The sequence below is a fragment of the Xenopus tropicalis genome, chromosome 6 (genome assembly GCF_000004195.4).
Source record: "Xenopus tropicalis strain Nigerian chromosome 6, UCB_Xtro_10.0, whole genome shotgun sequence".
Lineage (NCBI taxonomy): Eukaryota > Metazoa > Chordata > Amphibia > Anura > Pipidae > Xenopus > Xenopus tropicalis.
This window is the reverse complement of record NC_030682.2, coordinates 84975406-84990579: the sequence shown is the minus strand read 5'-3', so window position 1 is coordinate 84990579 and position 15174 is coordinate 84975406. Positions and strand designations below refer to the sequence as shown.

At 37.8% G+C, this 15174-nt stretch overlaps 1 protein-coding gene across 3 annotated transcripts; it reads left to right on the top strand.

Moving 5' to 3' along the window:
* Positions 1-2251: 2251 nt before the first annotated feature.
* Positions 2252-14939, top strand: rnf152 (ring finger protein 152). 3 transcript variants are annotated; one of them, XM_004915312.4, is made up of 2 exons: positions 2252-2377; positions 10208-14939. In XM_004915312.4, the coding sequence occupies exon 2, from the start codon at positions 10326-10328 to the stop codon at positions 10935-10937; it is 612 nt and encodes a 203-aa protein (XP_004915369.1). In that variant the 5' UTR covers positions 2252-2377; positions 10208-10325; the 3' UTR covers positions 10938-14939. The 3 variants fall into 3 exon arrangements, with proteins under 3 accessions (XP_004915369.1, XP_031759786.1, XP_031759787.1); XM_031903926.1 differs by lacking the exon at positions 2252-2377 and adding an exon at positions 2424-3109; XM_031903927.1 differs by lacking the exon at positions 2252-2377 and adding an exon at positions 3418-3482.
* Positions 14940-15174: the final 235 nt, after the last annotated feature.

Genomic DNA, 15174 nt, shown 5'->3' with positions numbered 1-15174 from the left:
TAGTGGTGTATGATCACTTTCTTCCGTCCTCTCTACTGGTCACTTTCAGTGGGGCCCGTAGTACTGGACAATCGCAGACACCATCAGATGTCCCTTTCCCTTTTAAAATGTGAAATGGGAACAGACAGACATGCAAAAAAGCAGGTTAGTGTTTGATTACTGGATTAAGGGGAAGGATGATCATTGGGTACCATGGAAGCATTTGTGGGTTTAAACTGGTTTACCATGAGGGTACAAACCTGCAGCCCACTCACCATCACATAAAGCAGTTTAAGAAGAGAAGGCAAAAGCTTGTTACCAGTCCTCTGGATGCTGTATAGGTCCCATGTAGGACCCACATTTTTCCTGAGGATATATAACAAGTACAATCCTTGCCCTTTCCTTTATTTTGTTTCCAGCTTTCTAATACTTTATGTAGATCCTCAGTGGTGGTGTTGCTTATTGTGATGTTGCTTGGCTCCTAGAATGAAATAAGACATTTTTGTACCCTACCCAACTATAAGGTGTTTTGTATTCTGGTCCAGCATCCCTTTTCCCTTAAAGGACATGTAAACCCCACAGACAAAAATTTAATCAGTGAACAGCCTCTTTGAAATCTTTTAATATCTGCCACACTGGTTGTTCAGAGGTTAATAGTAAGGCTGCAGCATCCCCTTAATCATTTGCTTCTCCTCCTGTATGTATGTATGTATGTACGCCACAAGGGTACGCAGCGCTGTACAGTCTTACAGAATACAAAATTACACACAGGGAGGACAAATGATATAATAAATAAATACAATAAATACATATATGTCTATATATATATATATATAGAAGTGCCATGTGGTATGAGACACAGTAGGAAGGAGGTCCCTGCCCCGTAGAGCTTACAATCTGAGTGGTTGGGTAACATACAGGCACAAACTGGAAGGTAAGAGTGCATCAGGTATGGGCATTTGCCCTTAAGCGCAGGACTGGGCAAAATAATGTTTTAGTGCTCCAGAAGGTAACAGCTGAGTTTTTTCTTAAAGAGAGTGGGTGATTTTTCCCTACGGAGGGATTCAGGGATAGAGTTCCAGAGGTAAGGAGCAGCGAGATAGAAAGGTTTAAGACGAGAGAGCGCAGTGGGTGTGGATGGTGTAAAGAGACGGAGGCTCTGAGAGGAGCGGAGGAGACGACCAGGAACATGTAGGGAGACCAGTGAAGAAATGTAGTGAGGAGCAGAGGAGTGAAGGGCTTTGAATGTCAGCAGAAGGATTTTGTAAGCTATCCTTTGCTTGACAGGCAGCCATGCTAGTGAGCTTAATTGAGGCTGAGCAGGATCCCTCTTAGGAGAGAGCAGGAGGATCCTGGCAGCAGAGTTTAAGATTGATTGCAGGGGAGAGAGGTGGGAGTCTGGGAGGCCGGTTAGTAGGAGACCCACTCAGCCCCCTCCCTCAAGAATTTGCTTTGGCTGTTGGCTTGTGAGCATGCTCAGTTGTTCTAAGCTCAGATTACTAAACACACCCCCAGTCTAGCAGCCAGTAAAGAGATGGCATTGCTGGTTCCCATAGAAACTCAGCTCTAGCTGTCTGCTTCAATTACCTGAGCTCAGCTCAAACAAAGCAGAACTTTTATCAGAGACTGTTGCGCCTGTATGAGCCTGTATTCTTGATGGAATGTATGCTGTGTCTGTGTGTGTAGGCTGTTTGCAGATTTAAATGTAATTTTAATGTGACTGGCCACCAGGATACCAGGAAAACTCCTGGTGGGTCCAGGTGTCAGTGGGCCTTCTTGCTTCTAACTAATTGCATGGTCATTCCCTATTTTTGTATGGGAAAAGAGATGGGAGGATAGAGAAAAGAGACTTGGATAATAAAGAGGTTGAGGGAGGAGAGGTGGAATAATAGTTCAGAAAGTGGGCTTATGGTCCAAGGTTTTCTGGTGGGTCCCTGGCATCTCAGTCTGACACTGATTTTGTGTGTGCACTCAGAGTTTGGCTTTGCAGAGCTTTCTGCCAGCTAGTGCTGCCAATGTATAACTTGCACCTGTCTGGGCTAGTGTGGCAGTTTGCCTTCCTGCCTTTTCTTGCTATGTGCTAAAACATTATGCTGCTGCATATTACAGCAGCAGGCATAGCCTGCAAGTTGGGCCCCTGCTATATACAAACTGCTACAGTGAGAAATATTTATAAATGCTTGTGAACAATTACCATGTCATGTATTGCCCTGGGATGTTTCTGTTTCTGGCAGAAATCAGTAAGTTTACAAAATGTAGAAGAAGCTACACCCCTTTCCTGTCTGTGAGAAGCAGGGAGCAGCCCATACACAAAGCAAGACGCTGACAATGTGCGAGAAGAGTGTGCAGCACTGGGCCAGTCTGAGGGAGACCTACAGCAGACTCCACAGATGATCAGGTGAGTTGGTACAGTACAGCTGCCCCTGGGGCAGTCACAGTCTGCAGTGGGCTGAAGGGGCTTGGGAGAGGAATAAGGACTGGTTAGAGGAATGAGAACTGGTTACAGAAAAATAATATATGTCATCCTGCAGGGACATTGCACTCAGCAGCAAACAAACAGAGCTCTTGTGCTAGGGTATTTATTACATTTTTGCCCTGTGCCCCCAACCCTAAATCACACCAGCTGGGAAAGAGTTAGACTGCAGGATTACCAGGCTGTATGTTCCTGTGTCACCCCTAAGGTCTTATATGTAGGGCTAAGAAGAGCCAAGTCCAGGGAATTTCACTGTAGCCATGCATGTTGGGACCTGCCATTAAATAACAGCTGGAGGGTTCATGGGTGTGCATAAGGCTTAAGGAATATCCCCCCATACTTTTGCTTGTAAGGATGGTGGTGATGGACAGCAGCTTATTGGTTAAATAGGTTGATTTTAGTAGGTGGTCTGCTTGCATTTCAGATGGGAAAGGGGAGGGGGTGCAGTGATTTACTTTTTTTCCGGGAGGAGCTGGGAAGAAGGCAAATGATGAGGAGGATGTTATGATTGGGCTTGCTCTCCGTCTGGGATTCACTGCAGGCAGAACAAAGCGTCCTTACTGCTCGGCTTCCTGCTTGTCGCCTCCTGCCTGCAGAACAGTGAACAGGTCCAGCTGATAACATCATGCAGGCTGAGGGGAGCCACTGACACACCAGGTAATAATGTCAGCTGCACTGTACATCATGGGAGGATCGCTGGCTCGGCTGCAGCTGCTGCGCTTATGGAATGCACCTTGGCGTTAGATCAGTGGCCACAGATATCCCTGTCCTTGGGGACGTTTCCAGAAATGCCCCCCCCCCCGCACACCCTGCCTTGCTCCAGTATGTCCATTGCTCCAGTATGTCCATTGCTCTAGTATGTCCATGAACAATAAGGATTTGTATGTAGCAGTGTTAATATGCCGCTGCCTGTTGGCAGTGTTTATGTCTATACGGAATTGACTGTTTTTCTTAAACCTTAAAAGGAAAGGATCACTGCATGATCTCATTGCTTAAGAATTCAGGATTTGGCTGGCATTATGGAAAAAAGGTGATTATGCATATACACTGGGAACATCTGGGAAGCAGAAAATGGTATTTCTATTGCCAGTGGAAAGAGACCGGAGGGGAAAACTGTGCTTGGGGATTTTTAATTTTGTTTAAATAGCACAAAGAAAGTTGAGCTTGGAGATAGAACCCCTTGCAAAACCCTTACTGTGGGCTCTGCTGTGTCATTTGTGTGTCTGTCAGCAGACTGCATTTTTCCCCTGTATAGCATTCTCAGCCTTTCCAAGTTATGGCGTTTGGGGATTATTAGATAAACAGCTATCTCTGTCTGTGCTTAGGGGCATGCCTATCAGTATTACTCCCAAATAATATATTAACCATAGTGCATGTGGTTTATTGATCATATTATATCAGTTTCCAGTCATAATAGCTTTATTTGCTGTCATGCCAGAAACTGTCATATGGCTATATATTCTTTCTAGTTCACAATATACTTTAAAGTAGTCTATTTAACCCCTAAAAGTTCTGTGGATTTGTCCAATATTATCTGTATTACATTTAAAATATTCCTCCTTTTTAGGAGATTTGTTCATTTTGCACAGCAGTGGGTCACCCACAACATACTGCCTTTTAATCACGCTGCCCAAGGGTAAATGTAACAAATGACACAAGCAATCTTAGTGATTAGTTGTGAGGCCTCAGTTGCTACTTTAAATCTGATATTTTCCAGATTTTTAAAGGAACCTCTGTTTATAAAGCTTGGCTTGCTTACTTGATTACATCATGCTTGGGGTTGGGGCAAATAACTTGCTCCACCTCCAACCCCCAGGTAACTGGTGCAGTAGCCATGGCTGAGAGGGTGTTGCTGGATAATACAGGAGAGTAACAGAAGGGTTAGGTGAGGTGGGGGTGAGGCGCTCATTTTAAAACAGTAAAATAGTACCAGAAAGCTTTTTAAAATGATAGGAAGTTTCCATAAAAATCTTATAAAAACACATTATTATTTTGCTGCTTCCTTGAGAAACATGACTTCAAAATGTTCATTCATTTTTACAAAGTCAGCCTCAGCAGTGTTCCACTGGCATTCATGCAGAGATAGTTAATATTTTTTTTGCAGAAATTAGTCTAATTAAAAAAAACATAAAGTTTGTTCTCCTGCATTATGGTGGTAGCCTTAATAAGCCATACAGCAGCTCTTGAAATATGACCTGTTTTGTTAAGCGACATAATTTGTTGTTGAACACAGCACTGTTGCTGGAATTACTGTTATACTGATTGATTACTTTTTTATAGTTTTTCACTGGAAGTAGACTAACATGGGAACTGATGTCAGCTTGTTTACATTCAGCATATGCTTCATGTTAATTAAATGTAGCTTGCTAGAAAACTAGGATATAGGTGCTGCAGGAGCATTGCAGATACAAATCACAGGTAAATTATGGTTTTGTAACTAGCACTGTTACTAGTACTTGCTATGGAGAATAGTTCTCCTATTTATATGGTCTGTTTGGTGTTTTTGTCTGGAATTGCATGCGGTTCTAATGGCTTAATCCTAGTATAGTTAGTACTTTTTTTCTGTGTTTTTTTGTTTGGTGTGCATATTTACTTATATTGCACGTAAGACTGGTGGGAATATTGGTAATTTTTTAAAAGAAATTATAATTTTTGCTTTCTGATTTTACCTTTATTGAATTAGAGGCACTAAATGCGTGGCTCACAAATGTATTAGACCACAACCCTGCCCATAAAGCCACACACCAAAGTTTGTTTACAGTTACAGGATTATTACAGGTAACTGAAAGTGACAAGAAGGCTAGGAGATCTGCACCTTGATCTCCAAGCTATAAAGGGCAACAGCCATAACTAGACTAAAGTTATAAGCAGCGTAGACACCTAGGGGCTGATTTACTAAGACACGATTTCGAATCCGAATTGGAAAAATTCCGATTGGAAACGAACATTTTGCGATTTTTTCATATTTTTTGCAATTTTTTTCGGCGTCTTTACGATTTTTGCGTAAAAACGTGAGTTTTTCGGCGTCTTTACGATTTTTGCGTAAAAACGCGAGTTTTTCGTAGCCATTACGAAAGTTGCGCAAAGTTGCGATTTTTTCGTAGCGTTAACACTTGCGCGCAAAGTCGCGCCTTTTTCGTAGCGTTAAAACTTAAAAGGCGCGACGTTTCGCGCAAGTTTTAACGCTACGAAAAAATCGCGACTTTGCGCAACTTTCGTAATGGCTACGAAAAACTCACGTTTTTACGCAAAAATCTTAAAGACGCCGAAAAACTCGCATTTTTACGCAAAAATCGTAAAGACGCCGAAAAAATCGCAAAATTACCGATCATTACGAAAAAAACGCAATCGGACGCATTCGGCCCGTTCGTGGGTTAGTAAATGTGCCCCCTAGAGTGTCTGTTAATGCCTAGAAAGCAGGTATAAAGGCAATGAAGAACGGCACAAATTATGCAAGATGCTGGGGAGTCTGGACTGGGCATCTAAAAAGGTACTGTTTGCTTAGTGCAAAATTCAGAAACAAATTGCCTTGTATTTTACCTGCAGTGTTATGTTTTTCCCCCATAATTGCACTGCAATTGCTGTTACCCAATAAGTATCCTCTACCACAACCTTGCATCTAGTTTTTATGAATACTGCACAGGGTGTCTAAATGAGCATCACTTTGGGCTCACCAACACATGGCAACAGTATTGACACTAGCATCCAATTTGCTTTCTGCAAGTCAATTGTACAAATGAAAACAACCTGTCTGCTAAGGCCTGAGGAAGTACTGCCAGGTCCAAGCTGGTGGTAGTTCTAGGCTTCCCTAAATACCATAAGTGCAATTATGTACAAATTCATCAGAGCAGATTGAATGGGTGCATTGGCCTTTGTCACAGGTTTCTAGGGTATGTATGGACACAAGTACCTTTGAAAAAAGGGTCAATGAATGCTCAACTTTGTGTCTTTTCTAGCCTTGGCCCCTTTGTCATACATCAAAAATGTATGCATTTGGGATTTGAATATAGACTGAAGTATATGCAGTTATGTATTTATATAGCTCCACAAATATGTGTATTGCTTTACAAGGGGTAAACACAAACAGGGTTATACAGAACTTGCACCTCAGTAAACAAAATAATATATTATAGCTTATATATGAATATAAAATTGAATTTAGCATTATTTGTGCTCCAAGGATATTAATAAACTAAGTGCTTTCTATTTGGCACATGACTAGCATTATTCTGTCTATGCCAACTATCATTTTATCAAACATTTATACATTTTTATAGTAATTTTGTTTGCAAATTAATGACTGTTTCCAAAAATTGAAAAGAGACTTTGGCACAAATAAAACACACAATCCAGTGATGAATTTTTTATTCTTTAATATTTCCCTTTCCCCCAGTCTCTCCCCCCCCCACTTTCATTCTACTATTATAAAAATGTAAAATAGGGTTATTGTTTTAGAGATGAGGTTAGGACAGCAATTAATTTGATAACATAACAGCTAGAGTTCTAGCTGGAAAAGGCTGTAAAATAGGCACGTATTGAGACTAGTGTATCTGTTCTGTTTCGCTTTGCCGAAAATATCTAGTTTTCTGCTTCTTTTTTCAAGTTTTTTGGGCAAGAAAAAGTGGGAAAACTGTAACTTTTTTTTTAATCTAGTTTTATCTAAGTTATCATCTAATCAACTTGTAACACAGTTCTTTACAAGAATAATGTATTTTTAATTAATTATTTATTCAGAGACAGTTGTAAAAGTGGCAAAAATAAACTAAATGAAAGTATGTGGGGGGGGAACACTCAAGGGAAGAGAACAAATATACTACTAAAAGAACCTCCAAAGTAAACTACAAAAAGAAACCCCTTAAGGGAGAAGGAAATGCATTTTGACATTTACTGCCAATAGATTAGCCACATTAGTGCCACCTAGACTGCTATATTTATTCTGCAGAAAGCTTTACCATACCTGAGTAAACAGCCCTAGAAGCTTCCTCCGTTTATTTAAGATAACAGCTGCCATTTTAGCTTGGTCTCAGTAGCTTCCTGCTGCACAGCTCTAGGTTGGTAGCTCAGACACATTCTTATGGGAGGGGGAGTGAATTCTTATGGGAAAGGGAGCAGACTTGTGCCCTAAACCTGAAGGAGCCCTACAGGAGAGGAAGTCTGATACCAAAGAACATGTTTACAGAGGACTAGAAATCCTGTGTTTCTTTTGATAGCAGAAAATATAACCGTGATTTAAGGAAGTCATGCAGGGTTTTGGGGAAAAAAAACGTAGTTAGGCAGCTTGTAGGTGCCAAACGTGTTCTTATTTAAGAAATCCTGCTTGAGGAAAAAATACCTCAACAAAGTTTTCTCCCCTAAACCCCACGTGAATTTCTAAAGCCACGCAGGGTCTCCTTTATGACTGCTTGAGCAAAGGCGTTCAAAGAGCCTGAAATTGCCCCGTTGCCATATCCTCAAGGGCTTCAGTATTGTGGCTGAGATTTCATAAAGGAGATTGACACACAAATACATTAAAGTGTTACAATATGCTATCAAGTTACACTCAGATTAACTAGTAATATAACAGTGGAATATAAAGATATTCAGATATATAAAGATTTCAGGTGTTTGCATTTTGTTTGTGCTATCTGTAAATAAATGTAGTCAAGCTGGGTGTTACTGAAAAACCTAGAAATTTCAGTTTATAGAAACAAGTAGACAGATGGCTCGCACACTATGTTGAAAATATTATTTTCACCACTGACTGCATCTAAACACTACAAAAGAGCTGTCATGGTTCCATTGCATCACAAAACACCTGCATATCAATTTAGACTCAAGAAAATGTACAGGAAGTTGTACTATTATGGAATTAAGGGGTTTTACCTAGAATTCTGCATAATTCTAACTGATCAGACAGGACTTTCAGATGTAAAGCTTTCCTTTTCTCTATGTAGCTTGCTCCTAAATCTAACAATATACCAGGATGCTATATAAGGGTCCAATACATGTAGAATGATTCTGTCACTGGGTCATTAAGCAGCGTGCAATTTGGTACAGTTTTAGGGCAAAATGATACTTTTCTTGTGGCTAAACTCAGCAACAGATATTGTGTATGGAACAGGCATCTGAATATCTGTTCCCTAGAGGCAGGGCAATTTTAAAACTATATTGCTATAATCTGAAATGTCTATTTGTTTAAAACAATTTTCCCTTTGCAAAATCTACGTAGTGTTCAAGAGAAGATTTGTGCATCTGTAGGTGCCCCCTCATAGCTGCCCATCTTTTTTTCTCATGATTAACAACACATTCTCTGGGCAGCTTCAGTACAGGTATGGGATTTATTGTTCGGAAAAACCGTCTTTAAAAAATTCCAATTTATGAGAAGGCCACAGACTCTATTTTAAGTAAATAATTACAATTTTTAACAATACCAGTGCTGTACCAGTACAGTACGCCATCCCAATTAATATAAAATGTATCCTTACTGGATGATCCTATTGAGTTTATTTAATGTTTAAATTATTTTTTGGTACTTAAGGTATAGAGATCCAAGCATTCTGGATAACAGGTCCTATACCTGTATATACAAAAGATAAGACTCATAATTTGGGTTTTATAATCAATTCAGATTCAGATTACACAGCAGCATCAATAACTGATTAAATTAGCCATTTAGAACTTCTGTGGAAAATAAAACTTTATTATAATGTTTTGACTGATTAGACCCCTAAGATAAAATTATTAAGCTTAACATATATGGGCAGGCCAAATAACATATTTTCAAGGATGGGAAAAAAAACCACGACTGCTAGCTTAATTAAGAAAAAACTTGAACCAAATAGTGTTCAAATTGTGTTCTGTCATAGAAGAAGTCACATGGCAGCAAAAATCACATTGTTCCATTGATTTTTAGTGAGGCTTAATATCTCAAATGTTAATTAACTGGGAAAATAATTGTTACTGAAAATAAAAGTTACTTGTGATCTTTCCTATTGAATTATATAGACGCTTGGCAGCTTTTACTCGATGAGTTTTTTTCTGGCAAATTTCAGCACTTTTTTCTTTTCTAAATTCCAACCATTCAAGGTTTTAGATAATACACACAAGTATAATTTGCTGATCACTAAATAGTTGGTTAGACCTCTTCTTTGACAGGGTACAGTTTGGGGCAGCAGTAAGCCTAAACATACAAAAACCATAAGAACTGGAAATAGCTCAGAAGGAATGTAAATTACAGGAAGGCCATGTTTCATAGACTCCATTTTAATCAAATAATTAAATTAAAAAAAAAAAAATTCCCTTTTCTCTGTAACAATAAAACAATACTGTGTTCTTGATTCCAGTTAATATATAATTAATTCTTATTGGATTTTAATTATTGGTTAAATTATTTTTTAGACAGCTTAAGGTATAAAGATCCACATAATGCAAAGGCCCTGGAGTCCCACCGTCCCATGAGCTTTTAATTAATTTTTATGGCTAACAACCTTTGGTCGGTGGTAATTATACAGAAACTAGACATAGCTGATGTGTAAGTGTTTTATTTAATAATGCATGTTCATACAGCTATATTGAAAGAATTATTTGTTTCTTTGGAAATGACCATAATAGAGTCATCAAAATGTATATATTTATGTAATTTAAAAAAATCTACAAGTGAGTGTTAAAGTGTGGAATTGTGTAGTTTACTGCCAATTTTTTAATCTACGTGATAGAGTCTACCATCAAATTTTACTCCATTACTAAATATTTGTATTTATTTTTTTTTCTTCTTAGATTAATTGGATTTACAACCCAACAAAGGTTTCACTGGGTTCCTACAATACCTGATTAGAAATACTAACAGTTTTCACTTGAGCTACTGCAAGAAATTGAAAAGCCATCTAAGATTATAATGGAAACATTGTCCCAGGATTCTTTACTGGAATGCCAAATTTGCTTTAATTATTATAGCCCTCGAAGAAGGCCAAAGTTACTTGACTGTAAACACACATGCTGCTCAGTCTGCTTACAGCAAATGAGGGCTAGTCAGAAAGACCTTAGATGCCCGTGGTGCAGAGGTGTGACTAAGTTGCCACCTGGATATTCTGTGTCCCAGCTGCCTGATGACCCAGACGTTGTTGCTGTAATTGCAATTCCTCATGCTTCAGAAAATACCCCAGTGTTCATTAAGTTGCCTAGCAATGGATGCTACATGTGGCCTCTGCCCGTAAGCAAAGAAAGGGCTTTGTTACCTGGCGATATTGGCTGCCGGCTACTACCTGGAAACCAACAAAAACCAGTCACAGTTGTGACCATGCCAATGGAACAACATCCTTTGCATGGCAACATTTCGCAGGACATTGTAGAAGAAGAACATGAAAGAAGAGGGGTTGTTAAAAGCTCTACCTGGTCTGGAGTTTGCACTGTGATTTTGGTAGCATGTGTACTAGTCTTCCTTCTTGGGATTGTCCTCCATAATATGTCTTGTATTTCAAAGCGTTTTACTGTAATATCTTGTGGTTGACTCTTACACTCTCATTATGTGCTTGCACCTATGTTTCTTTAGAATAGGGCTGTATCAAAACTGCACACAGCAGCATTGCAAACTGATAAAGTGTCAACTAAACCTAAGTTGGAACTTTTTTCTTTAATAAATGAATGAGCCCTATAGGGAAGTCTTGCTCCCCAGCAGCGTGGATAGAGCTAATGAAGATTGCATGTACAGCCATTAATCGTCTGCAAAAAACTGCAAAGACTAGCGTGATGTTTTTGACTGTAGGGTAGTATAAGACTATGTCTTCTTCAGCTCATTGTGCATCTTAGACCAATGTAAGTCTTTATCAAGGCTACTGTTCTTTTTCATACCTACTTAATTCAGTTAAAAGATCATCTGTTAAGGACCAGCAAAAACATGATTTTGCACAAATTGGCAGTAGGTACAAATTTCAAGATTAAGGAAATATTTTTAAATGGTGTGTAGAAATGTGGAAATGTATGGTTAAATTAGCCATTAATTAAACCAACCATATGTATCTACCTGCATCTCAGGTCTTCAAATATTCACAGATATGTCTCTTTGCTAAACTGGTGTTTAATCGTGGTACTGTTGTTGTACTGCTATAACCCTGTGTTCTCAGATGATCTTTCTTTTTTCAGGTACATATAATTCTGGTGAGGCAGAATGTCTTAAAAACAGAATTGTAATTTGATTACATCATATCATGTTTTCATAACTTGTCTTTGTTGCTAAAATGTTGTGATGCACGTTTCCCATACCACATTTCTGTCCTTTGGTGGAAAAACGGCCAACCATCTGCAATAAAGTTGTCACACCACTGTTGCATGAAGTTCTCCTTTTTTGGTGGATCATGCATTAAAGCAAAATAAACAGGAAAGGGCTGATATATAGAACTATAGGTACCAAATACACCAAGGGTCAGCAAAGAAACCTGCAAATGGGCATGGCAGAATTTTGTATTGCATAATATTCATCAACATCTGTGTTGTTTCCATTTGTTAAACTGAGAGACATCTGTTTCTGTAAAGCCTAGTTGGCTTAACTCTTTATTGTATGGCACAGGAATCACTCAAATGGTCATGTTGACTGTGAGATTATTATAGGAAAATGAGATGTAGAATTTTAGATTCTGATTTCTGAGATGTTTAAGAGCTGATATTCCATGAGATGCTTTTTAAGCCGTCAGCTATGTTTTTTCTGTCTGTTATGTTTTAATGTATCTGTTTGTTTGCTTTGTATTTAGGGTTTAATCATGAAGCTGTACTGCAACCAGATTTACTCTATTGTTTATATATATATATATATTGCCCTAACATCAACTTATTAATGTACAGTGTATTACAGTTAGATGTTTTTCTATTTTTTAATGTTTAAGGAGTTTTTCTGCAATTCCATTGACTGAATGTAAAAAAAACAAAAACAGAATAAGGTAATGTCATATATGCACCCCTGTATTTATCACATAATAAGGTCTTATTCTCAGACAAACCCTCTTATTAGAGGGACTTTAGCACAGAAACCTTCAGCTATGGCAAGAATACACCGGATGTGTGTTAATACACTATGGGGCCTATTTACTATGCTGTGTAAAACTAAATTTGCTGTAAAAAACGGTGGAAAAAGCTGTGTAAAATGATTGGTGATTTTATCAAATTTTATTTTACGCTGTCTGAATGCCAGATTTGAAGTCATTATTTTATACTGTTTCAGACCTTGTGTAAGTTCCCACAGAAGTTGCTCTAAGAAAAAATGCACAAAAAGATTGTGGCGTTTTTTTATGCGGGCGAAGCCTGTTGACATGTGGCAAATTTTGTTGCTGTTTTTTACACTACATAATAAATATGCCCCTATGCCATTAGGTATCGCCTAGTTGTGCTTGTTGCACATGATCATACTGAAATGTAGAGGTTTGAAAAACAGTTTGATTCTTTATTTGTAACTAATAATTACCAATCAGAATTCTCCCTTGGCAGACTGTATATCTGACAGTGTTCCACTGATACCATCAATAAGTGTCTGAGAAAATTCCAAGGACACCATTACGGGAATTAGAGCAGCAATGTTAATAAGAAGAGTATGAAATAGAACAGTTTCAAATAGCAAGCAAGGTTATAGCTGTAAATTTCGTTTTATAGAAGATACAACAATTAGGAAAAAGGAAGTTGGTTCAGAATTAATGCCAAGGTAAAGGGGTAGATGTCAAACCTACATTTTATTACAGTTTTCCTTTAATAAAGAAAATAAAAATCTAAACCTTGGTTTAAAACACACAGGATTCCATTTTTAAGAATTCTAAGAAATTTGCAGATTAATGTTATGTGAACAGCGGCCAAAATACTGGTTGTTTAAACTGCAGCAGGTTTGTCATGTTTGGGCCCATTTTTGTGCCTACACAGGAAAGTTGTTAAGCACAGCCCCAGTGCTTTGAATTGGACAATTTCAGCTGCTAACAGCTGCAACTTTTCTGTGTTTCGATTAATACAGCTTTGTAATGAGGACATTGTATTCATGCTTCTTGCCTTTACACCTCTGTATTATAAGCATTTATATAATGAGTTAATGTTTTTAATAATATTTTGTAACTTGGACCTGAGATTGATTTTATCACTCATGATATTGACATGTGCCATTAAAAAAAGTCCAATTTGAAGTTTCCAATTGTAAAGGATCTTATAATGACTAATATATTTATATTTGAAATGTGACTTTAAGAAGGCCACATTTTATTAACTTTGCAATACTTATTCTAGTTGCCAAATTTGTCTTTGTAGAAGTAAATCAAGGTAGAGGCCGTAAGAAGGCTGTATAAAATCTTTACTTTGTGTCATCATGCAGAGTCTATAGTGGAAGCAACAGTGTTGTCCCACTCATATACCATCCTACAATTCTCCATGCATATTATCAAGGGCTAACAACACTATAACCGCTTCCCTAAGCTTTGATTTCAGAGTAATATCAGCAAGCAAAAACTACAAAAGAATCCCAATATGTTAGAAACGCTCCAAAGATAAGAGCCACTGTCCCAGGAAAAAGTTACCCCATAAGCAAAATAGTTTGTTTAACTGAACTAAACAGATACACTGAAGTTTATAAATGTAAAAAGCAGAATATGAACAGCACTTGTTCAGGAATATGTATAAAATGAAATGGTATTATGGTATATTTGAATAAATTATGTGATGGCAGTATCAATTAAAAGTTATACTAATACTGTTGGGGGCCTGTGGTCATGTGTATCCCCGGCACCACAATCTTAACATGGGACTTTTTATTGTTTTGCTAAAAATAGGGTTTTGTTACAATATCTGATGTCCTAAGCAGGAAAATAACAGACTAGAGCTCACATGTAGATAGGTTCAAGCAAGAAGAGCAGCACCTGGTGTTTTATTCTACAAGGCCCAAAATATAATTAGAAAGGAAAAAATGAAACAAAGAAATACTCTGCATGGCAGACCTTGTGAATTATATGGACTCCATATTCATGGCAGTGTCAGCATAATTTCCAAGTATTTTTCTATGTTTTTTGGAGTGTCTGAAACCACTGCCATATACATAGTTACATGAAACCTTAATCTTTTATTACCTTCATAAAAAAACAGTAAACTGATTGAGGGAAGGTTACCTTGTAAGAATGTGGTCTGTATAATTCTTAGATTCCTGTGACATCTTCGGAATGTTTGCATAATTGTCCTATTTCCAGCAGCACTAAAAGTGATGTTGAACATTTCCTAAGGCTGTTGATGCTTAAGGGATTCACAAAAACCCATATAACTCGAATACAAATAAGCAGCATTCTAAATATATCTGGTTCTTTAGGGAAAAAACTAAGTACTCTGTACAAGGAACAGAATATGATAAGGCACATTCAGTGGCATTGTTCCTATATGTAGGTTGCATTTTTACAGGTTAATGTTACTTTTCATACTGCCAATATAAATTGTAGTAGAAATAAGACCTATAATACATGTATTTTATTAGTAAGGAAATAAAGGAACTTTGTTAATAATATTCTGCTTTCAGTATCATTTCCCATTTTGGTAAAGTTACATGTGCTGTTCCATGTTTTTTTTAACACACATTGATGTAATATTCACATTTATCTTTTCCGATACCTAAACATGTCATATTTTTACCCTGCAGCTAATTAACAATATATTTGGTGCACATTATGTGGCTGCATAGAAAACCGATTTTTAATTATCTGTGCATAATGTGGATTAACTATATGTGTAGGATTATGGAC

What these genes read in the sequence shown, in the direction of transcription:
- rnf152 (XM_004915312.4), top strand. Translation starts at nt 10,326, where the DNA reads ATGGAAACATTGTCCCAGGATTCTTTACTGGAATGCCAAATTTGCTTT.